Genomic DNA, 27,236 nt, shown 5'->3' on the forward strand with positions numbered 1-27,236 from the left:
CACATGGTAAATCTCTTATCAAGCAACCCCAGTTCATCAATGACAATCGCTCCGCACAGCATTTCGATGAACGTTACGATTTACGCTGCGACTATTGCCGTGACAAACGATTTGATGAACGTTACGATATACGCTACGACAACGACCGCGACAAACGATTCAACGGATAGCACAACAAATTCCACGACAATCGTTTTGATCAAAGCTATGATAATTGTCACTATAACCGCAACCGTTTCGATAATCGCAACGATAACTACTACGACGATCGATACAACAATAGCGAGTACTCCATGGTGCCACGACTGTGACCATCATCAAAGCCCTGATCGACCGGATGACTGCTATAGAGTTGTAACCGAACCAACTATCCCCGTCGTGGTCAGCAAAGATACAACCCTCAAAATATTAATGGTTTTCCGAAATATTCTTTGAGGCCCAACCAGTATAAAAATGACAATAATACTTACAATAGTGTTACATTTGAATATTTATTATTGTAAGATATATTTAAAGGTCACCTTATATTTGTATATTATATTATTCCGACATGTAATATTATATTATCGAGGTTAATCAAATTGCATATTATTAGAAGTTAAATTGGATAATTATATAAATGTATATATACCAAAAGAATTACAAATAAAAGTATTATCGTTTTTTAAAAAAACTTTAATCGATATAAGGCGACGAGGTAAAAGGTCGCGCGGATTTCGGTCTTCGGTCAAGTTAAATATTATATAGAATTATAATTTTTTTTTGTTAAAAAAGATAAATAAATAAATTGATTTAGCAATTATGGATAAAAAATGAATGAGATAAATGGGCTACTGACGACTATAGACACATAAAATATCCTCAAAATTTTCTATTGATAGAGGAGCAATTGATTTCATTAGATTAAGTCGCGGCCCTACTAAATTCACAATAAAGAATTAAGAATTCGCGATCAATTATTGGCCGGAGAACTATGTTTACGATACCCAGAAAAGACGAAGACCAACCGTGAAACTTAACAAAATTATAAAATTTATGATAATGATAAAGGGCACCATCAAAATGATTGATGCAGCCTATTTAGATTCCATGGATTATAGAATTTATACGATAAAGGCACGATGCAGCCTATTTAGATTTCCATGGATTATAGAATTTATGATAATGATAAAGGGCAATATCAAAATGATTGATGCAGCCTATTTAGATTTCCATGGATCATAGAATTTATACGATAAAGGCACGATGCAGCCTATTTAGATTTTCATGATTATAGAATTTATAATGATAAAGGGTCTCAAAATGATTGATGCAGCCTATTTAGATTTCCATGGATTATAGAATTTATGCGATAAAGGCACGATGCAGCCTATTTAGATTTTCATGATTATAGAATTTATAATGATAAAGGGTCTCAAAATGATTGATGCAGCCTATTTAGATTTCCATGATTATAGAATTTATAATGATAAAGGGTCTCAAAATGATTGATGCAGCCTATTTAGATTTCCATGGATTATAGAATTTATAAGGGCACTATCAAAATATTGATACAGCCTATTTGGATTTCCGTGATAAAATTTGACACAGCAGGAAGAATTTGACTTATCGTTACCAACATATGTAGAAATTAACATGATCAACAATATAATGATAATGGTAACGTGAATATTGACAAACTATATAGAGTAACCTGGAGTACTCCAATGGTAGTGGTTCGTAAAACTTCAGGTGAACTACGATTGAGAATAATTCTACCAACGAATCGCAAAAATCGCTATAGATCTACAGATAAATGATGATAAAATAACAAGCGAAAATATAACAGTGATGGTGGGAACAATTGGTCGAAAAACTAGAATCGCCATCACAATCCTGGAAAAGGGTAGAAGAAAAAGGAAAAAAAAATAAACGTACAAAACCGTATTAAAACATCCCGACCAACTACTCGAAATCAAATCAATAATAACAATTGAATCAAGTCAAAAAGGAAGGCAAACGGGTTATCCAACAACGGAACTAAAGCCATCAAAAAGATTAATAGATGAAATTGAACTTGGTAAATAAAAAGATTGCTAGACGATCTTAGCTTGGTGGGAAAGAAGATATGTTACATTTGAATATTTATTATTGTAAGATATATTTAAAGGTCACCTTATATTTGTATATTATATTATTCCGACATGTAATATTATATTATCGAGGTTAATCAAATTGCATATTATTAGAAGTTAAATTGGATAATTATATAAATGTATATATACCAAAAGAATTACAAATAAAAGTATTATCGTTTTTTTTAAAAACTTTAATCGATATAATAAATAGATCTTCTGATTACAAAGATTGTGATTGTCAATTGAATACGAACCATGCTATGAACATCGAAGTAATTGATGATGATGACGACTCAAACACCTTAAAGAATATAATCTGCAGAATTTGTAAGTGTACAATCTGGGGGTCAAAAATACCATATATGACGCATGCAACATGACAGTGAGCATCAACAACATACCCACGTTGACGCAAGTTGACACCGGTACCAGGTATAGTATACTTCCGAAGCTGACAGCTAAGACTGTAGGCATAACAGCAATGCGTAAGACGGATATTAAACTCATTGGTTATGATGGCAGCGCTATCAAAATATTAGGTCTTGCCAATGTGAACGTTAAGTATGAAGGAAACTCACATACACTGGAGGCCATTGTAGTAGATTGTGATAATGTTCCCCTGCTAGGACGTATGTGGTTACATGCCTTCAATAACATATTAAAATCGTTCGTTGTGGGTAACATAGATGATGATCTTGAAAAGGTTATATCGGTAATGAAAAAAGACCTCTCATCAACACGCTACCATAAACCTAATATGATCAGACAAGTGAAAATTCACTTGAAGCTCGATGCCGTGCCTAAAATCATACCTCCAAGAAGAGTTCCTTATGCCAGGGTTGATGCGATGACTCGTGAATTAGACGGCTGGATAAAGGACAACATCATAGAGCCAGTATCTCAAGTCAGATGGGCAAGTCCATTAACTCCTGTTTTCAAAGGTGACGGTACCATGAGGTTGTGTGCTGATTTTAAAGATACCATAAATCCTGTTCTGGAGGACTTCAAATACCCTATACCGCGTATTAATGTCTGATCGCAAAGTTGGCCAAGGGCAGGAAATTCATCAAAATAGACTTCAAGCATGCCTTTTGGCAGATTCCCATACACAAAGATTCCAGGGATCTACTCACGATCTCAACACACAAGGGGTACTTCCGCTTCACCAAGCTACCATTCAGTTTGAAAACTGCCACAGCCATCTTCCAACAGATCATGGATTGGATATTCGGCGACCTTAAAGATGTCATTTTTTATATTGACGACTTGTTAATCACTGGTAGTAATGACGAAAAACATATCGAGAACATTAAAAAAGTGTTTGAACGAATTCGAAAGAACGGATTGACACCTAACTTCTCTAAAAGCGAGTTCATGAAAGACAGGATTAGATTCCTAGGCCATGATATCGGCGCTGAGGGCAAAAATCTAAAGACGAGCTAGCCACATTTTAGGAATGGCCAGTTACTATTGTAAATTTCTAAACAATTTTGCCAGCTTAGCTGATCCATTATATAAAATAGTGAATATAGAGAAATGGATTTGGGATGAAAGTCACAAAAAAAGTTTTGATGAATTGAAACTTATCATGAGTCAACCACTAACGTTAAGCTATTTCAAAACCAACCTACCTATAGGGATTGAGGCAGATGCGTCCAAGCGAGGACTGGGAGCTGTAATATTTCACATAGAAGAAGGTGGTAAAGAAAGGCCTATAGCTTTTGCCTCGAGGTCATTGTTGAAGGCTGAGATCAACTATACAAACATAGAGAGAGAAGCATTAGCTATAATCTTTGCAATAAAGAGGTTCCAAGAATATTTTATTGGAACGAGTTTCACAATTATAACAGATCACAAGCCACTGATTTAATCTTCATAGGATTGAAAGATAACACTGCCATGTCAATAAGACTTGCGATGGGGGCTTATGTCTACAAGATAATCCACAGGTCCGGCAAGCTCAACGTGGTACCAGACTGTCTGTCCAGATTTCCTTTGGCTGCTCACGACGAAAAGGTGCACGAAATAGAAGATGACGAGCCATGCAAGGAGCTATGGGACATACCGATTAAGTTCGAGAAAGTATCTGCGGTGACTCAGAACGATAACGAGATTATGGATGTCATCACTGATATAAGAAAAGGTGAAGTCATACAAAACAAAACTTACAGGTTCATGGAAAATAAATTGAGCATAGTTGATGACTGCCTTTACAATGAATCAAAAGTGATCATACCGTTCAACATGAGAAACTAATGCTGCAGGAGTTGCATAGAGAACATTTGGGGGCTCATAGGACAAAACTTTTTGCCAGAAGCTACATCTGGTGGCCTGGAATCAACACTGACATAGATAATGACGTTAGAAGAGTCATGCAATGCTTAGGGAGATAATCCAAAAAAAAATACAACATGCTTGAACTGCCGCTAATAAACCTTTTGAGAGCATGCATTTAGATTTCGCAGGGCCGTTTCTGCAAAAATACTGGTCCCATCATTAAATCGATGAACTCCATAAAATCTGAACAGACTATCATCGAATTGATGAGAACTATAAGCTTGTTCGGAATACCTGAACAAATCGTCACAGATAATGGCACCAACTTTACCAGCAAGTTGTTTGAAAAATTTTGCAAAGACCATGGAATTAAGCACACTCGAAGGTAAGCATATCATCAGCAATCCAATAGGCTGGTGGAGAGGATGATTAGAACCTTAAAAACACACATGTAAAGAAGTCTGGAAAATAAAAAGGTAGATGAGAAGATCACACTAGAAAGGTTTTTGTTTTACTATCGGAACACACCTAATGCTGCCACAGGTGTTGCACCTAGCAAGAGATTATTCCTGCAATCAACAAGAATTACCTGGGATTTGCTAAAACTAATAAAAATGACCGATAACTCATTAGAGAAATTTATATCACCTGCAAAAGCTTTAGAGATTGGTGACAAAGTGTGGTACAAAACGTTTAGAGACAACAAATGGCACAAGGGCATGGTCACTGAGAAAGAAGGTAATTTGTTATGCAGAATAGACACGGGGTATGCTAAAATCAGGAGACATCTGGATAAGATTAAAAAGAGATTCTCGAATGATGTTCCTGAAACCACGATTAAGGACAAAGGCTCACTAACACCATCTACATTCGATAAGCAAAATGACGGATATCCTACAGAGTCTATCTACATAAGAGAAAGGGGCAATATGAAAGAATCAATGAATCCAGACTGCTCGACCGGTCAGACTTAAACAATACCCAAATATCTGGAAGATTACATAATGAACGTCAATAGCGTTACCACCCAACTTATCCAAGGAAATCGTAAGCCGAATTTCTTTGGAGGGTGGAATGTTAAATAATAGTGATTATACCTTTCGGTCAAAATTTTATATTAATATTTTTTTTATATATTTTAATGTGACATTTTTTTTATTCACTTTGTATTTAAATTTAATCGGTGAAAATTTTATAATAACATTTTTTATACATCAATTTGTATTAGTATTTTTTTTATTATTGTTTAAAAAAAAGATATATAAAGAGATAAAAAATGTAATTTAAAAAAAGAAAATAAATATGTAATATATCATATAATAAAATTGAAATTATGATTAAAAATAAAATGTGATATCATTATCTATGAAATAATAAATATGGATTTTAATTCAATTTCAACAAGTTTATTATTAGAACGAAATACTTGCCTTGCTGCGAGTTGAGGTAGACAAATATTAAATTCATAGAGCTCTGCTAACAATTACATGTAATTATGTAATTTGTAACAAACACTTGTACTAATTTCCTTTTCCAATATATAGTTTTAGCTATTCCAATAGTCTCAATCAAATCGATTTTATTTTTTTGAAATATTTAAGTTTAGTTTTGCACTGAAAAAATTCCGAATGGTTAGGTATAAAATTTAAAAATGGCAAATAAATATAACGTCACGGAAAATTTGAACTCGATATTATTAGAGTAAATTAGTAGCGTATATATTTCCGCCATGAATGTGATGAATAAATGCAAATTAAAATATGTATGCGATAAGATGTAGGAATCATTAATTTTATAAATCCTAACTGGATTTAAACACGTTCTTCTTTGTTCTATAAAATTTTCAGCAAATTTCCTTAAGGTTTTTTAAAAAATTAAGAAAAATAAAATACCAACAAATAGTTATACGCATATAACCTAACGCATTGCCGATAACTTTCCCAGCAAAAAGTTATATTTCCGCTGAATCTAAGTTGGACCGAATTTTAGAAGAAGTCGTTATCTAAAAAGTGGATCCAATATAAACTTCAATCCCTTGAGCTACTCCAAAGTTTAATATCTTATAGAAATTCGGTGCTGGGCGTATATATGAAAATTTTTGTTAACAATCAACAATTATTTAGAGATATACTATTAACTTTCGTCGACCTGACAAATAGGATCGTGGGAAGTAAAATATCTTCAACGATAGATTTAAGAGATGTATTTTTACAATTCGGAGTTAGTCGAGAATATAGAGAACTTTTAGTAATTTTGACTCGTGCTGGTTATTACCGATATTAGCGCTACGGCAATATTTCAACGCTTTATGCAAAACCTATTAAAGGAAATTCCTATGAATAGTGTATTTTTAGACGACGTATTTGTGGGCCAAAATAATTTTGATCATGTAGTTATTTGCTATTATGAAAATTTGATAAGGCTGGACTGACAATGATAACCGATATAATTAAAATTGGGAAAAAGTTAGTCACTTATTTATCATGTTATTACCGAATTCGGAATTCAAACTACGTCAAATGTGAAAGAATTACGTTTTTTGGGGTGATAACCATGAATCGAATATACAAAATTTACATCCTATTTGCGAGTCTTTAACACATACACTAAAGAGTAAAAATGTTAGTTGGTTTTGGTCAGCTCAATAAAATGAAATATTTAATAAAATTTAAAAAAATATAATATCAAAAGTGGCAATTCCTTAATCTGCTGAAATTCCTGCGTAATTTATTGTGACGCTTCCGAAGATAGTTTAGGAACTGTTATTGCTTTGATTTATTACTGGCCAGGAGAAACCAATTGCTTAAGCGGCGTGGATACTTTCGGCAGCTGAAAAGTACGTCACCATTAATCGGGAGGCTTCGTCGAGCATGTTCGCTATCAAGAAGTTCCATCTACATATTTATAAAAAACATTTTATTTTAATCACAAATCTTTGAAATATATCTTAGGTGATAAAAGAAACCTAAATAAAATAACAAATTACTATTTAATAAGGTCCGTTCCTAAGCTATTAAAAACGATTGTGAGATAATTCATAGACCTAGACAAAACAATATGCCGACGCTCTATTCCGGTTGGGAATAGAAAGCAAGAACCAATGAGATTACAAAAAAATTTGAAGATGAAATCCGAGGATTTAAAATGATAGAAGATCTATCTTTTCACTCGCTGTAAAGTTGTTAATGAAATGAGTAATGAAGTCAATCTGAAAGATATTATCAAATTAAATAAAAATCATTGGTATATTGATAATATAAATAATTATTCGGAGATTTAAAAAAAATAATTTTAATGAAGGATAATATTTCGTTCGAAGAAGGATTATTTTATAATGATAGGATGATTTTTCTGATAATTTAAATAAGGTGGTTCATAATATTTATCAATAAAGACATCCTGGTATAGTGGGGATGAAATAAATATGCAGAAATTATGTGTTTTAGACAAATCTTGATATATTTCGTTAAATGTCATAAGAGTTGCTAGGAAAGAAGACCGGGAGCCAGAAAAGTGCTGTTATAAAATTAGAACATTCCTACCCCACCTTGGGAACGAATACTCATTGATTTGAAAGACCTGGTATCTGGAAAGTATTGGTTACTGCGTAGACGCTTTTCCCAAATAGGTTGAAATTGCATTTAACACATATAGATTCGGCGATTATAACAAATAATCTGCGATATTATTTCGATAGATTTGGGTTACTTTGATCAGTGGAAACAATCCATGATAGAAAAGACGGGAGCATTAAGGAAGCAAAAATATTATATAGATAGGAACGTTAAGCCCCGCGAATTTGAAAATAAAGAAAAGGGTTGAGTAAAAAATGAAAGGACTGTAGGATGGCATGAAGGGACAGTGGTTCAACATAAAAGTGTGATATTGTATGTTGAGTTTGAGGGAATTGTAAAAAATAAGCATGTCGACCAACTAAGAGATGCTCAAGTACAAACTAAGGAAATACTCATAACAATGAAGGAATATTTGGACAATGCAGAAAATAATGGAAATACAACCCTGAAAAAAAGTTTTGAAACCCCAATTAAGTTATTATATGACGAATTCAATTTGTAGCGGGGGGAACTATAATGCATAAACATATTTTATTTTTCCTTTAAGAATAAAATGATTTTTAATAACAAATAAAAGTTGAATTTTTTTAAAACCGCCCATTATTTATACTAAGTCAACCACCCACCCGTTCTTCAAAAAAATTTAGTTCGTCCGACGTCCCACTTAGATGGGCGGGTTAAAAATCCGCTCGCTGCAGACATTTAGTTTGAATGCCACTTTATATTTTCTATTTTTACTTAATATCTGAAAGTAGATGATTTTAAAATTCTAATTTAATCCTTAAAATTTTAAGGTATTACCTTAAGGTAGTGACTATCATTAACCAAATTGTTTTCCCTTATGAATGCTGGTTGGGCAAATTTTTTTTAAAAAGTATTAGAATATAAATACAAATACAATTAAAAAAAAATATTTGTACAAATACTAGAGTTGGGCAAATTTTTAGAAAATTGTATTCGGATACAGATACTTTATAAAATTTTATATTTAAGATACAAGATACTTTAGAAAAATTTAAATAAGATTATAAGATACAAGATACTTGTATCATTTTTAAAAAAAAGTATCTAAGATACAAGATACTTTTTTAAAAAACTTTAAATAGTCATCAAAATGTATAAAGCTTTATTTTCTTATCTATAATATAAATTTATAAAAAAAATTTTAAATAAATTGTAGAAAATAACAAATTTATTATATAAGAAAATGCGATATTTTTTTAACAATTGAATAATTAGTAAATAATAATAAATCAGCATTATTTTTTAATATTATTAATTTTTCAAATAATTTATCGTTCACTCTTTGACGATTTGGTCTATTAACCATATTAGCAAAGCTAAATAATCGTTCAACGGGGGCAGAGGAGGGTAATATTGTGTTATATTTAATAAATATTTCTTTTATATATTTATAACCATTTAATATATTTTGTCATCTTTCATATAATTTAGGACCTCTAATTCAATATCATTTATTGAATTATTAGAATTGGATGTGGTACTTTTAAAACAAAAGTAATCATCATCTTCATCAATTGAAGATTTTGTTGACGTATTAATTTCAATATTATTTTTAAAAATAAATAAAGCTTCATGTATTAACAAATCTTGTAGGTATTTTTTTTCTTTTTCACCATCAATCCAACGATTTTTAAAATAGGGATGTTGTTGCCAAAAATGCGCTTTTAAAGTTATTATCAAAATCATATATATTTTTAAATATTTTATTTAAAGAATTTTCTACAGCAATAGCTAATGGTTTGCAAAAATGTAGATGTTTGAATTAAATTTGTAATTTTTTTTAACATTTAATATTGGAGCTGATTCTCCATCAGTTAATTTCATTTTGTATTTTGTCAATCGCTATAGCCAATGGGGCCATTATATTGCAATATTCTTCTAAATATTGAATTTCAATATCTCTTAATTTTGGAAATTCTAATTTTTGACATAATTTAGGAAGTTCGCCTTTAAATTTTAATAAACTAATAAGACTATCAAACAAACTATTCCATCTTATGGAGCAAGGTATAACTAATTGTTTTCCTAAAACTGCTTTGATAAGTTCTGCAGTTTTAGGCCTATTACTAGCATTCCATAGCTTAGTATATTTGGCTATTGCGGGATGATGAATTTTAGAAATGTTAGGAGAATCCTTAATAGCTTTCTCGGCATCTGTTGTGGCAATAAGACTTATCGTATGGCACAGACAACGAATGTGTTGAGGTTCAATGATTTCGAATTCTATACATTCATCATCATTGATGTCAAAATCATTCTCCACACCTTCCATAGAATATCCAAACTCCTTGAAAGCTTTCTTGAAGTTAGAGCCCATTTTAATTTCATCATCAATCAATAATAATATGAAAATTTATTTTATAATACTTCTAAATTTAGTAACAGATATATGGAATATGAAATGATAATGAATATGATTATAAATGTGATTTATTATATAATTATATATTATACTTTTAGATGCTTGACAAAATTTTATGACGAGTTCGCAGAACCACTTATAGATTTGTGGCATTCTTTACATTCTGCAGTAATTTTATTATTATCATGTTGAATTACTTGAAAAAATTTCCCATTTAAAATAATGAATTTAAATTTATAGTTATATTTTTCTGTTGAAAAGAATCATCTGAAGACGAAGATAAACATATTATTCTATTTTCTTCTTCCATTATTTTAAAATAGACGGATATAAAACGATTCAAATAAAATATGGTAGTTCTAATTGTTAGAAAATTGCTATATGACGACCAACGTCATATATCATAAATTATCTAAATTCTGATTAGATTTTTCATTTAAATTTTAAAACAATATCATTTTAAATTTTAATACTATTTAAATTAACTAATATAAAATTTTTAAAGTATCTGTATCTTTTTGAATACAAAGTTGGTTAAGATACAAATACTTTTAAATAATGTGTATCTGATACTGGATACAAGATACTTTCCAAAATTTAAAAAATTAAATACAAATATCCACGTTACTGCCGACAAATACTAAATAAAATATCAATTAAAAATTTTAAAAAAAAGTAATTAAATACAAGTACTTTGACGCACTTTCGCTTAAACAAATACTTTGACCGATGTTTAGTACCATTTTCAATTTTTTTTTTAACTTAGACAAAATTTTATTATCAATCATTTTCTAAAATTATCGAATATCTGTAGGACAAACATTAAATTAAATGTTGCAGCAGTAGCATTATCACATAAATTATGTAATAAATATAAAATAGCGAAATCACCAGGCTTAGATAATATTTTTCTGGTTAAATATTGAGTTAGCCGTTTTTAAAGTTCAAATCGAGCCATTTAACAACGCTACATTAGCCCATTAATTTTGGATGCGATATTGGCCTCTATATTCCTACCTAATTAAATACTATTAAAGTTAAACCAAACAGTGCTTTCATGTATCATTAACTGACATTAGCCGATAAATGAGAACCAATTAGTTATATTCAACGAAGAATGCCAGCCCATCGGATGCACCACTTTGTCAGAAAATAAAGAGTTCAGAGTTAGCAAAAATTTTAAAGTTAGAATCCTTTTGATAATCGCTTAACTCAAAGAATTTGTTTTTAGATGAAATATATTTAAAATTAAGCAAGTGTCTGAAGTAAGGAGGATGAACGTTTAGAGAGATATGGTTATTCATATACTTAATTCTTTTTATCAATAACCTATCAGGCCTGATAGGTCATATGATTATAAATAAACGAATGGAAATTTAAATAAATCAGCTGCTGTAATGACAATTTCATTGAGTTGGACCATAATCAATCCTTTTATATGATCATCTTGTAATTCTTAAGTTTAAATAATTTATTGAACACGATTCTCTTAAAAACTAAAAAAAAATATTTAATGTTCCACAACAAACATGGTATGTTGTTAACTTTTTATTTATGTATCTAATCCAGAAAGTTATGCATATATGATATTAAATATAATATTAATCTTTAATGTAGCGAAATTATCAAGTAGAAAGGTAAAAGTTCTCTCTTCTTTTTTTAAATTTTTATAAAGGTGAAATAACTGAGGAAAGTATTTATTAGAAAATTTTTTGTTGGGAGATTATAATTTTTTGCAATCAAAATATTAAGTAATGAATAGAAAATTAAGAAAAATAAATAAATGAATACTAAATTTTAAAAACTCCAAGTCACATAGTTAAAAAAAAGATAGTTATAAAAAAGACATAAATCTCGAATTTGGGAAGAAAAAAAATATAATATAAGAATTATATTTTAAACTATTATACCATTTTGCATTTTATTTTTTTTATAATATATATATAAAATAATTAGAATATATAGAATCAAAATATTACATTTGAAATAAGATTATTATAAAATCAAAATTTATTTTACCAATGATAGGAGGCTTGAACTATTTTGAATACGTTAATTTTTTTTTTGATTTTTATGGTTTAATAATTTAATATTTGCCATTAATGAAATTATAAAAAAAAATGTAATACTCGTCAATTATCAACATCAGTAATAGAATAAGAAGAAAAAATATTCTATTATTGCTTTTGATTAAACATTGTTTTGATTTACTTTTATTTTACAAATATTTTGTTTTTATTTTGTAAATAATTTGTATTAAGAAATATATGTGTAGTAATAATTGGAAATATTATACAATTTTTTTTCTCTTTATTTAAGAATTAGGAATACGAAAAGAAACTTTCTTAAACACTTCATTTTTTTATAAAAATATATATAGTTTTCTTTGAATTTAAATCAAAAAATAATAATTTTAATTTTAAGCTGGCAGAGTGACAGAAGATGTAGTAGTAGGTCCCGCTCTGTTGCTAATAGCGGTTGGAATTTCTCCGGCTTTCCACATTCTCATTTTCAAGAAGGCATCGTATCCGTATAATATCATGGCTACAAATCCGAAAAACTAAAAGCAAAAAGAAAGAAAGATTGAAACATTAATTTTATTTTTATTTTACCGCGGCCGCAGCTAAGGCTCCTGAACAACATGGATATTTACTAGAACGGATTGCTAATACCAAAGACGCGATTAAAAAGAAGAAGGCCCAAGTCGCGCAGAATATGAATTCCTTTAGAATAAATATATGAATTTTTAAAAAAAAAGAAGTAGTGTAGCCTTTTTAAACACTAATTAAATTAACCCTTCATAGCACAGGTAAAGGTAAAAAAATGACACCAAGGTCTAGGTGGGGCCCACTCGGACCCCGTTTTAGGTACACCACCATTTCTTTAATTTGTAGCTTTCACATTTTATATTAAATAAACTATAATTTAATGACTAACTATTTCAAAATTTTGACAGTTTTTGCCAAGAGATTAAAACAAATTATTCTAAAATGCACAGTGGGGATGTAAAAAAATATATAAATAAAATTGATGATGTAGAATATCAATCTAAGGTTCAAATATTATATTAATATAATATAATTTTTAATTAATAAAAATGATAAAATAAGTGTTTTGTTTTATAAATATCAATCTTTAAAACTGATGAAAAAAAAAGTTACACACATGACTAGATGCAACCCTGAAGTTCCAAAAAATAGTTTTAAGTCATGAACTATCGTACAAAATAAATTGATTTTGCACATATATATTTTATCTAAAAATATTAAAACTGTGCTATGAAAGGCTAAAAGATGACACTTTGTTCTAAAAAAAGTCATTTATGTTTCTGAAAAAAGACATTATGTGGCTAAAAAATCTATATATAATATTAGGTTTTAACATTTTTTTCTTTCTTTTTTATGTTAAAAAGCTTTTTACATTAGGTTACTTCGTTAGTTTTAATAATTATACATAATATAGAGAATAATTAAAATTGAAAATTTGTAATGTATCTAATAATATTTACGATCAAGAACCAAGGCAGGTTAGAAAGGGGCCTTCCCATGGCCACTATTTGTAAAACGTAAAAAATAAGCAAGATGAGCGATATTATGAAGCCAGAAAATGATACGAAATCGTACCAAGTTGTCCCGGGGGCGTAAGCCCATTTTGAGGAAGTGGAACATATGAAGCCTATCAAGGCTATGCACTAAAAATATAATATAAATAAATAATATAGTAATGAGGGCTATACCGATATTAAATATCGTTTTGAACTAATTTCCTTTTATTCCCATAAAATGAATATTACAAAATTAAAATGTTTAATGTTTGTTTTAACATTTTATAACGATAGAAGAAGTAAAGCATACTAATAAATTTAAAGAAAATTACCCAAATCTTTTGTGTTTTATTTCTCTATGGTTTATTACATTTCTTTGAAACCTCAAGAGATACCATTTGCACGCCCCGGCCTGGATTTGTTTTCTAAAACATTTTTGGCCAGGTCCGGGAATTTTTTTTAATAAATTTTTTAAGCCCGGCTTGGGTATATATTTAAAAATTTTATTACGGCTTGGTCATGAGATCTATGGTTTTTATTAAAAAAGAGCTTATAGTAAATAATAATCACACGAATTTAAATTTGATTAATGAATAAAGATATCAATATTTTATCTCCGACCGATCAACTTGATTAATGGAGGGTTAATGCTCAAAGGTTTCTATCTTTGACAAACCTTGCATGCTAGTGTATAGCATCTCCTGCAACTAGTGTTCTATCAGAATAGGTCTCCAACCCAGCTGGTGAAATAGTGTTATTAAACGGTTCTATTTGTGCCGATTTTTTAAAAAGCTAACTCATTATTTTAGCCAGATAAATATTTCCTTAACCTCGAAATTTCCCTAATAGATCAAACCTTTGTACCATCTATGGCCAAAATCTTCAGGCTTGCGTAACATTTTTTTGGGTAAAATATTGAATTAGCCGTTTTCAAAAATCGCTTCAAATCGAGCCGTGAAAAAAATAAATCCGGGACTGGACTCTTATAAAAATAAGGCAAAATTTATTGAAGCCTACAATTTATTAACAACAAAAAATATTATCAGAACTAAGCAATTTAAATATTATGTATAAAATTTATCATTAAAAAATATATTATATAAATATTTAAATATTGAATATATTTTTAAGAGAAAAAAAAATAATTATAAAATGTATTTTCAAAAAACAAATAAATTTTTTTTTAGAACATTTGGATAACCTTGATAAAACGTGGAAAAAATAAATAAGTAACAATTGTCAAAATTTAAAAATAATTATATTCATTAAGAGATAACGATAATAATTTTTCCTTGCTGATTATAATTAACAAAAAAAATCTTTTAGCGTTTCTCAAGTGCCGGGAAATCAGAAACTCTAATTAAGCTCCGTAAACCCTTATAAACGAAGGCATTATTATAAGCTGGTTATAACTAGATTTTGGGGCGAGAACCTAATCTAATTTAGGAATCGGAATCTCCGTTTTAAATTATAGGAACCGAGACTGCCACTTGTAAAATATCCAAAAACAGAACCATTTAATGGAAGTGTAATTTTTTTCGAGCTGAAAATAGAAATCGCCGGACCGAGCTTCAGATCATAACGAAGGGAATATAAAAAAATTAAAAAAAGAATTATGGGACCCAGTGATAAGGGGGGACCGATGATAAGGGACTTTTACTATGGGGTAGGGTGACGCGAGATGACCATTGAAAATGGATGGGGTTGGGTAGTTATGTAGAGGGGGTGTATAGGGTAGTTTTGATGTTTCCTTATTCTATTTTTGTTAATTTCGTTTGAATGTGTTTTTTGCTAATTTTGATTTGGCCGGGGGAGTACAAGGTAATATTATCACTGGTAAAAGGGGGGCGATGCAAAAGTCTCTTCCAGTGATTAATGTAAAATTATTATAACAGTCTATTATTTCGACTATAACTTGACTAAGAAAATTTTTTATAAATTTGAATATTGAAATAACCAAGGCAAAATCCGTTATTTGAAAAAATATGATAAATGATATAAACTGATTCTACTAAATGTGATTGGTGTCATTGTGATTGTTATATTTATATCTAAATATCTTCTTTCTTATATAATAATTTATTTACAAAAAATGTATATAAATTTATAATTAAATTTATGCAAAATGACCTCAAAAACTTTTATTACATTACTATTTCCATAATGACGAATGCCATTTTTTAAAAGAAAAAAAAATTGGTAAAAGGTTATATCATTATCACAATGTCTTTCGTATGTTAAAATAATATAAAAATTAAGATAATGTATATTACAAAATATTATATAAAATATATATAAATGGTACGTATAAAAATCCTGCCCGTGCCTAAAAAATTAATTACAAACCAGGCCCGGCCATTTTTTTTAAACAAACCCGACATAAAACTACTTATAAAATGCAACCAATTATTTAAAATAATCTGGGCAACCCATGCACAGTTAGCGCGAATTAGCGGCGAAATAAACCGCCGCGAATTCGCGCTAACATGAATGAGGAGTAAGGCTTAAAAATGGTGGGAAGAGGAAAATTGAATCCGAACCGGGTCTAAGAATCTGACCCTCTCTTAAATTTAAAAGGTGAATAAAATATTTTAAAATAAATAATTATTTATAAGAAAAAAAAATGGTTAGCTTAATTAAAAAAATATCGCAAGAATGTGAATTATTTTTCGCATATCTATAAATTTTTTTATATTTCTTCAGGAGGTCAATTTAAACTTTAAGGTAAATAAGAAAAATATGGTTTAAAATTTTTTTGTTTTATAAAAATACATTTATTATAATGTTCTATTAAAGGGATATACATTTTTATTGTATAAATAAAATCGAAGCTATGAGCTCGCTCCTTTTATTAACAAAAAAACTACACAACTTAATCTGAGCTAAAATGGCTATCATCTAATGATAAAATAAAATTATATAACCCTAATACTATAGATAACAAAATACTTGATTTGGATAAAAAAAATTATAGAACTAGCGTACCGATAAATTGCCAATGTATTTTAATCCAAAGAAAAGTCGAATTTCGTGACAATCGATGTTATTTATAAACTAATGAATATAAGGAAACAAAAAATTCCGGGCTGGGCCGAAAATATCAAACTTAGGGGATATGAGTGGGCGCGTAAAATGATTAAATTTAAAAATCCTGTGCTAACCCCAAGTTTCTAGTATAGTTTAAAAAATGGAGCATATATTGTTGATAGCGTTTAATTTCTAAAGGTGTAGCGTGTTTGTAAGATAAAATGAGAGATGAAATTTATAAAAACAAGGTTAAAATTACCTCCAAAAATATATAATTTTTTAAAATATTATCGCGAACTGATTTCTTTAAAAATAATAATTTAGTCTTGATAAGATAAAATAAAATATTAATATTTCCTTTTTTTTAACAGATAAAATATTATATATATGTATTAAAAACGCGGCAAATAATAATAGCGGCTGCCTCTCTAGGCCAAATTAACATAATAGTTTTAATAGTTAAGTATAATAAAAAAAATTATTTCTAGAGGATTGCGAACGGCCCAATGGAAAACAATACCTACATCTAGACGAATCATAGAAGCAGACATTCATATCTCATTTTCCTCCTCTTTGGCTGTAAGCCTCGTGTGGGAGCCCCCCCGTTTCGGTCAACCGAATATTAATTAAAAATCTTTTCCATTATATTTCCACAAACATTTATAATTTTCCCGCCTTTCATGAAAAGATAATCGGCCAATTCTTAAAAATTCTGAGAATTGGCGCCGATCTGATTTTGATTCCAGTATCTTAAGTACTAGAAAAAAGTAATAACTTGAACCAAGCCATAATTTATTTCTATATGGCTATAAAATTCATTTATACGTATGAAAAATCTTATCAATCTATCAATACTTTAAAAAAAAAAATCTTTTTTTTTTAAAAAAGGAACAAACTATTTGAGCGATCTTCAGAATTCCGGATTGAGTCCTAATGTAATCTCTATCGACCCTGGGTCCTGTCACAGTCGTTCTCGTGGTGGACATCTTTATATTTTATCTGTAGATATTTTAAAAAAATAGTGTAAAATATTATAAAGCATTTTTAAAGTTAAAGGATTCTATAAATTATAATTATTTATATAAGGTTGGTTAACTTATTTTTAACGCTGCGTTCAAAACGCACAGTTAATAAGTGAGTTTTACCCCCTTTAAATATTGAAAGCCTTTTAAACGCGGCGTTAAAGGAGATGGACCAGGCCTTATATAAAGGAGACCCGTTGCTCCAGATTGGAGAAAAAAAATTAACGCAAGCCTGGCCGATTTAAAAATTTTAAATTATATCAATGAGTTTGAAAATTATATATAATGTCATTCACTGTGTATATTTTCAATTCCCATTTGAAGCAATTTACAATACAGAAAATTAAATAACAATATTTTAAAATTCTGAGCAGGGCAAATGATCAAAATTTAATATCTGGGCAGGGCTTAAAATAAATGAAAAAAAGAGTGTGATGAAAATGATTTTTTTCGAGCCGGGTTTAAAAATTCCTCTTTAGGTCTATGATATCATTTAATTTGAGCCATTGATATTCAGGAATTCAAATGGAATATCGGTTTGGTTGTAACTTTCAACTAGCTCGAACCTTTCCGCGTCAGATTTTTTTTAAAAAGTTGTATCGTTATTTCCGAAAAAAAATAATACTAATGAGTCCTATACCATTAAAATATGTTTATGATATTCTTTCTCTCAAATTATATATATGAGGAGAAAGAATATCTATAGACGAAAATACATCTCTGCGCAACTTAGAATCAAAATCGATTATTAATAATCTTAAAAGAGTTAGGATATCACAAAGGATTCATATATTTTCTTTTTAAGTTTCGGGTGAAAAAATTCTCAACTGTTCAGATTCGATTAAGATTTTGATACCGGATTGGCAGCTCGATTTGAATGCTAAATAGAAAGAGATTTATTATATTATTTTTAAAAGTTTTACCTAATTTTGACAAAAAAATGAGAAACCCCAATTCCCAATGATTATCAAATCATCCATATAAATAACAAATGATAAATTTGTATAAAAAAGGAAAATAAAAAAATATCAAGAATTTTGGCAATCGGTTCTTATTCATTAATCAAATATTATGTATGTCTGACAAAGTGATATAATATAATAATATGACATTAATTTTAACTAAGATTATGATGAGCCATAATAACCATTGGCTATCTTTAATTTATTTATCTGTCATATGATTAGTTGAATTTTATTTATTTATTTTTTTGGTAAATAATATTTTTATTACCAAAAACCATTAGATGTTATTTTACACATATTTTTTTAAAATGAATATTTTAAATTATAATATTTTTTTAACCCGGTTAATAGAAACATAAATACCCAGTCCATAGAGCGTTTTTGGTGTGACCTCAAAACCAAATATGTTAAATCTGGGAGGTCCTAGTTTATGGAAAATTACATAGCAACATATATATAGAGAGAGGAAATATAAATTGAATATCTTTAAAAATGTTTTAGAAGATATTAGCATTTCCTATAAATATATAGAATATATATTATGTTATACACATTTTAAATTTGAAAAATAAATATTTTAAATAAAATAAAGAGAGGTTTATTTGTATGCTCAGATAATATGTAATTAGAAATAAAGCTTATATTCCAGGAATCCAAATTGAACAGTCATATTGTGATATTAACCCTTATTATTTGCAAAACCCAAGAGCCTGTACTGTTAAAATTCGTCACCCTAGACTCTATAAAAAAAGTTATGTGAATCGGTTTGATATCCTAACTCTTTTAAAGATTATTATCAATGCAAACGAATATAAATCGAATTATAAATTATTAATATTCGATATCGAATAATTTACAATTCTTACTCAATTAGTATAATTAAGAATAGTAAAATATTTAATTCGTTTAAAAAATCTAATAATTAGTAATGCATCGTATTTGAATAGACTTATTGATAAGTAACAATTTTTAAATATTTTGAGGCTATTTGACACTGTCAGCTGCTCCGTAAGCATATAAAATGTGCCGTATTTATGAATTTGTTTTGGAAGGGGCAGTTAAAAAAAAGTATAAATCACAAAATATTTTTATTATTTAATAATAAAATCCAATTAATAAATTAAAATCACCATTAAGTGTTTTTAACAAGAATATTCCTTCTTATTATAGATATAATTTGTCAGAAGATAATCATAGAACTATTTTATTTGTATATGCTCAATGTCAATAGTGTTTATGTTTATAGTTTATAAATTAATTTACTTGTATGTGCTGTGCAATAATAATAAAATAAACGTTTGTCGTACATATTGAGTTTTAGTTATAATTTTTTTTTAAATTTGCTTCTCTATACATGATTTTAATAAATTTATATAAGAAACTATTTAAAATTACGGATATAAACTGAACCTTTATAATCGAATCCGATACTCATTGCTTCGGATCTTGGCATTTTTCAAAATAATTGAACGGGAAATCGAAGAAGATATAATTTTCAAACTAAATTGATTGAATGTATTTTTAAATAAGTCCGGCTGTGGTTTGTAATTAATTTTCAAATCCCCTACCCCCTCCCCCCCAAATTTTTTTTAAGGCACTAGAGGCCGTACATTATAAGAATGGCATATTTAGATCTTTTCTCTAAATGTTAATAATCCTAAATTCGCCATTTTTTAAAACGGAATTAGTGAATAAGAATTAAGAATAATAATTAGTTATTATACGCTGACTAAAAAATTATCAAATATTGGCGATTCATTCACTAAATAGATTTAATCGTGTCCATATGTAGGGCCAATTTATAATTAGCACGCCGATTAAATGACGTTAGTATGCATTCATTTATACTCAATGGCGTTAAAGCTAACTCCTATGTATGTACACTTTTTAATTAACGAATCATAAATCTTATATATACATCAAATCATTATTGTTCATTTTAAAAAAACGTGAGCTATAAAATAATTTAAACTTAAAATTTGTGTATAAAAAAACCACAGATTTATTTTGGAATCTCTCAATCTGAATTTCCCGTTGATTCAAAAACATTAATATGCATGTACACATTTCTAAAAAAAATTTTTGTTTTTAAAACCAACACTCAGGTGTTAGTCAGATGGTGATATTATAAAAAAGGCTTATCACGTTTTAACGATAAAGATATTTTGTTACTTCAAAAAAATTAAAATAATATAATATACTGATTAATATATTTGCACAAAGACTTCATTTATATTGTTCTTTAAATACCTTTGAGCAATGGTATATTATCAAATATCGATTTTTTATTTTGTTTTTTGGAATTGTAAATTCTATATTATATAGGTAATATTAAAAATATAATAAGGCATACAAAATATTTGTTTTTGGTAAAAAAAAATATATATAAATCTATATTACAGTAAATTTAGCCTACGTTTATAAAATCGAATTTATCCGCCCAAAGGATACTTTGTTTATTTTAGCCTATCCCTTTAAAAATGAGAAAAGAAATATCAGTTTCAATCAAGATTTTATTAAATAATTGGTACTCGGGTCGAATATTTCATTATTCATATTCGATACACGAGTATCAAATCTCTGATTATACGAATAAAAATATTCGTATCGAATATTTAATCATTATTCGCTATGTTACTATTTTAAATATCAGATCATCGACCGATATCATTAAATTGGGAGATCCGATATATCGAAATGACGGATAAAAAAATTTTAAATTAAAATTATGTTAGGATATAATATAGTAAATATTATATCATGGAAATTTTCTTTAAAACACTCTCGAACCAGTGGGCCCTTCAAATGAAAATGCCATATGTCCTGATGGTAAATCCCTCATTCCCTGGACTAACAGTCTCCCGCTGACCTGGGACTATACTTGTGTCGATTTTACAGCAAGGTCCAACCTCTCATTTTCTGCTATTAAAAAGGCAGAAGCCCTTAAAAAAAATAAATATGCTGGTCTCAGCAACAGTGTTCATACCAATCGTTACCAATACCTTAAGCATGTTCGAAAGTGAGGCCCTCAATTTCATTAAAACCATAGGAAATAAAATGAGACAGACAGGAGAGCCCAACGAAGAATTCTACCTTCGTCAGCGAATTCTCTCGAAATCTGCCAACCAATTCTTTAAGCATTCACTCTTCTAATCTTTTAAAAAAAAATTTAAGTTCTTTTTAATGTTTTTGACCCTTTAATTATGTTAAATTACTTTTTTTTAAATTGGAATAGCTCTTTTTCTTATGTATGTTTATTGATATATTTTCCCTTACAATATATTTTTTCCCCATAATGTAATTATTAAAAATAGGATGAGCTAATAATGATCGGCCCATAACTTAAATCGAAAAATCGACATCCAAAATGCTGTATTGGTATAACCTCTAATTATTATTTATGCGTCGTATTGGGATATGGAGTCTCAATCATTTACTGAAGGCGAATTTAAATTTAAAAAAATTAGATTTGACCGGAAATGCAATCTAGCATGGGTAGTATACCTAACCTATAAATTCCAGTCAATTTCGCCATAACATTTGTTTATTCTTAGTAATAATTTATATAAACAATCTGTATAAAAATCAATATAAATTAAGAATATTTCATTTGGTTCTAAGCAAAATTGTCTACAATTAGCAGTGTGGATGCTTTATACGTTTGAATATATTTGCTATATCAGATATTTCAAATTTAAATTACCTACAGTATATGATTTAAAATTAAGATTTCATATCCCATTTCCAATACGATTTATAATAATATTTATATTAATAAACCCGATCAATTAAAAAAAAAAGCATATTTACATAAACATATATAATAGCAACGATAACAAATTTTTTTTTAAAGAAAAATATTATAAGGTGTGGTTGCGGTGATGATAAAAAAAATCTTTTAATAAATATTTGATTTCGATGATATCGGGAAGAAATAATATACACAATTAATTAGTTGTAATTAACATTTCAATGCCGTTATATTGTGGTAAAAGTGGTGGGTGATAATTGGGTCAAGATGGAAAAACAGATTGTTAATTTTTTTTGTTTGAAATCGCGAAATTATATTAAAATAAATAACTATTAAGAAAACAGAGAATTATTGGAGAAATTATAAAGATTTCCGAAATCCTAAATCAAAAAAACGCTAAAAAAAAGTTTGTAGATTGTAAGAAAAATCAAGTCCAATATTATTTGAAATTAATGGATATCTATAATTGTAATATTAAATAAATAACCTAGTAACTTTTTTTTATAGGTTTTGAGAAATGAATATTAAGATAATAATAAAAAAATTCGAATTGAGCATTTTGAAATTAAGATATTACTTTAGCAAATTTTGTTCATTATACACAAATCTAGGAATATATGGAATTATTCACATCTGTCATTACATTTTTTAAAATATATTTCTTAAAATTTTAATTTAGTAGATTATAATAAAAATTGTTATCTAAATGGTGGAATGGGGGGAATAGAGTCGCCTTGGGCTAGGCCAATAATTTCCAGCCGTAATTTTAAATGTAACCGGGCTTAGCCTAATTGTTTTTTAAAAAATAACCGGGGCAGGCCGTGCCATATATTTTAAAACCGAATTTTAAATCGCCATTATTAGCTATAAAAATAAAAAAATAAATGAAATATATTTTTAAAAATCAGCACCGGGCCGTGCAAATGGTACCTCTGCAGGTCTCTGATATTCGCCCCCAAAAATAAAAAATATTATAAGGCCTCACACCATAATTTAAGGCCGTTTGTTGAAGTTCCTGCATCTAAAAAATTTGCTTTGGGTCCACCAATGCCATAAGGAGTTATGTTAGGCCTTGGCAGTTAATAGGGTATAAAAAAATTATTAAAACTTATGCTTAAAAATATTGTCTGTATTTATATTTAAATAAAATCGAATCAGGACTTGATTGGTCCAGATTTTTCAAAAAAAAGTCTGGCCTGAATTTTTGCCCTGCCCTAGTTTTAAAAATTTTAAATATATTATATTTATTTAAATTTTTTATAGATAATAATGGCGATTTAAAATATTCGACCCAGTTCTGGTATATTTAAAATACAGTCTGGCCTAGGTAACCGGGCCTGCAGGTCTCCAATATATTATAAATATTTAGTGCCTAGGATAACTAATCAAAAATTAATTTAAGCATTAAATGTTAAAAACACTAATAGAAGTATTATTGAATTATCAAGAGGTTAAAGCAAATTTAGAATAAAGAATTTATTCCCAATACAAAAGTTCTATAATTAACATTAATTAAAAATAATATTGATAATGTTTAAATATTTAACAAGTGGCTTTCAATCAAAACTGGGCAGTAATTAGACAATTACAATTCCATCTATATGATTAATAATTTTATTAATTCCATTTTTAAAAAAGGGAATTATAATTGTAATTAATTACATTTTCAAGCAAGTAATAATGAATTAGTAATTACAATTATAACTTTTTCTTAGATATTAGGGGTGTACCGATACCATGGAGGCCAATCCGTTCTGATATTAAATTGATATAGGCCGATAACCTATCCGATATCATAACTAATTTTGTATTCTGTAAAGATACCAATGGTTTTAATGTTTAATATACTTTTTATTACTATAACATCTATAATTTAACTATACCATAACTTTTGTCATTTAAATATATTATGATGATCAGTTATATTTTATATTCAATATAATAGCAATTCTAAAAGTATATAAAATATTTTTATTGCTAAATCACTTTTATATAACATTAATCTATATACATATTAAGTAATAAATAAATAATAAGTAATAAATAAATAATAATATTTATTTCTTTTTAGAAACACCAAAATTTCAAATTTATCAGAGGTCAGCCTGTGATGATGGTAACTGTCAATATCACCAGCTTCACTAAAAAGAGATTCTAAAGAGATTATCGAACACTTTTTATAAACAAAATGCACAAATAAAATAATATGCCAGAATGTTTATTAATTAAATATTATTATTAAAAAATATACATAAAAATGGATTTCGATTTTATTTTTAAAAATAAATGATTTTAAATATAATTTTTTTAAAAAGCTACTTCACATATTTTAATAGATGTGTTAAATTAATGTTTAAACAATTTAATAATTTTATTTTTACACCAAATCTAATTAAGGATATTGCACATGAGGTGCTTATTTATCTAAAGATAAGCAAGAAACTATTTTGCTAGAAAAGAACTCATAAATAGTACATTTAAATAATAGCCTGGTTGAAATATTGATCAGAAAAATTAAACATTTTACCAAATACTAGTTAAAAATAAATTTGATAATTAAGGTAGATAAATTGCTTTGGATTACTGCATATAATATATAATTAGAAATTTTACATATTATAACAAAATTTGCTCGCAAATTCTTAACATGTATAAATATAATGTATAATAATTTATATTAAAATGTTGTAATATTTTAATTAAAGAGTAAAGTAAACTTAATATTTTTCAAATATAAATTGTAATCATAAATTAATATAATTTAGATATCTGTTTATTTTAAATTTAAATATCTTTTAAATTGGGATTTGATAAAAAATAATGAATATTTAAATTAATAATAAACTACCATATTTAGTAAATGTTAATAGTTATAATTAATTGCAAAATTTTATAAGTAAATGTAGTTAACCACTAAGGTAATTAAGTTTATCTAACTTTCAATTAATCAATATAGTTAAAATATAAGTCCTCTTACAGCTAATAAAATGGCATGATTTGAAAAACCGGCCTAAAAATAAATTATAAACTTTAAGTAGTATTAATTTTTTTAAATAAATTATTATATTAATTGAAAAATCATATGATGAATTATTTAAGCATTTCTTTCCCCTTGAGGAAGTAACAAAGAAAATAGAGCAAAAATTATTATTTATAATCAAATATTAAAATCCAAGCCCAAAAATAAGAACAGACATCTCCAGATAGAAAATTAATTAGACTAAAAACATTTATCTAAGGAAGGCCATTGGTGGATATATGAAATAAATATAGTTTTATTTAAAAAAAACAACTATATAGTTTTTACCTGTTTATCAAAGCTAATTATTTGAGAAACTTGAATGATATTTAAGCTTACAACCAAAAACCGCAAAATGTCGAATAATGGATGGAAATCGACATCTGATAAGTGAAGATAATAAATGAATACTAAACGATGACGTATCTGAAAACATATTTAAATTATATTAGTTGATAACAGGCTTGTTAACAGATCTTTTTAAAATGTTCAAATCCCGATCACGATCTTTTCAAAAAAAGAGGATCGAAATCCCGACCTTTTTTTAAAAAAAAGATCGCGATCACGATCACGATCTTTTTTTCTATTTAAATTTCTGAAGGAAATTTCTGACCGATGCAAAATTAACTAATATATGTTATAAATTTATTGTAATTGAATAATAATATAATATAACCGATGCAAAATTAACTAATATAAAAATAAATTAAATATGGTAGAAATTTATTCTAATTGAATAATAAATATAACAATTATAATATATTTATTTATAATTAAAATTAGCTTTTAATAATAAAATTTTTTCTAAATTATCATCATTTAAACAACCGTGTCTTTCATTTAGAGCATGTTTAGCTTTACTAAACAAGCGCTCCACAGGAGCGCTTGATGGCAAAGGTGTATTATATTCAATAAATATTTTTTTTTAATTAATATAAGTATTAAAAATATTCATGGAATCCTCATTTGAATAAAAAAATTTTTTAACGGAACAAGCATTTTGTACAGTATTTTTCCCCAAAAAAGCATCAATGTCATCCATACATTCATTTGAGGTATCCGCATATGGTTGTTCCTGCATATTTTCCAAATGGCCAACTAATCTTTCTTTTACCATCATATTTTGTGGCAGATTAATATAAGGCCAATTAAGTTTAAATTTAGGGTGAATCATGGCTGCCAAAATGTTACTGTCATTATACAGTGAAGGAAATCTATATTATGAAATGATATTTAATTTATTATTAAATAAGTGTTCATTTTATTCATATAAATCAAATCAAGTATCTGCAAAACTTAACCCTTTTAAATTTTACAGTCAAGTCTGGCACATCATCTGTATGGTATTTATTTATATTTGGGTCATATCATAAATATTGATTAAATGTAAACTTAATACTTAATATACAAAGAAATTAACATTGTAATTTATTTACAAAGAATATTAATCAAAATATTAGCTTAAAATTCAAATAATCTAATAAATTTTTAAGGTCTTCAAAGGCCCATTAATATTTTATTAGATATCAGAGGTTTAGTAGAACTGACCTGTT

General features: G+C 27.9%; 1 protein-coding gene across 2 annotated transcripts; it reads right to left on the bottom strand.

Moving 5' to 3' along the window:
* Nucleotides 1-12,376: 12,376 nt before the first annotated feature.
* Nucleotides 12,377-26,091, bottom strand: LOC135925427 (CKLF-like MARVEL transmembrane domain-containing protein 4). 2 transcript variants are annotated; one of them, XM_065460733.1, is made up of 5 exons: nt 25,972-26,091; nt 17,823-17,925; nt 13,864-14,046; nt 12,968-13,078; nt 12,385-12,915 (listed from the first exon to the last, which is right to left on the bottom strand). In XM_065460733.1, exons 2-5 carry the CDS (start codon nt 17,910-17,912, stop codon nt 12,775-12,777), a joined length of 525 nt encoding a protein of 174 aa, XP_065316805.1. In that variant the 5' UTR covers nt 17,913-17,925; nt 25,972-26,091; the 3' UTR covers nt 12,385-12,774. The 2 variants fall into 2 exon arrangements, with proteins under 2 accessions (XP_065316806.1, XP_065316805.1); XM_065460734.1 differs by lacking the exon at nt 25,972-26,091 and having other exon boundaries at nt 12,377-12,915.
* Nucleotides 26,092-27,236: the final 1,145 nt, after the last annotated feature.

Source organism: Gordionus sp. m RMFG-2023, chromosome 2, assembly GCF_954871325.1.
Source record: "Gordionus sp. m RMFG-2023 chromosome 2, tfGorSpeb1-WG-v2, whole genome shotgun sequence".
Classification (NCBI taxonomy): domain Eukaryota; kingdom Metazoa; phylum Nematomorpha; class Gordioida; order Chordodea; family Parachordodidae; genus Gordionus; species Gordionus sp. m RMFG-2023.

Excerpts from the sequence above, each read along its gene's own strand:
- LOC135925427 (XM_065460734.1), bottom strand. The coding sequence starts at position 17,912 with ATGTCCACCACGAGAACGACTGTGACAGGACCCAGGGTCGATAGAGAT. Across the intron at positions 14,047-17,822 it reads TTCTGAAGATCGCTCAAATA|TGCATAGCCTTGATAGGCTT; the intron begins GTTTGTTCCTTT and ends TTATATTTTTAG. Across the intron at positions 12,916-12,967 it reads GAGCCTTAGCTGCGGCCGCG|TTTTTCGGATTTGTAGCCAT; the intron begins GTAAAATAAAAA and ends TTTTGCTTTTAG.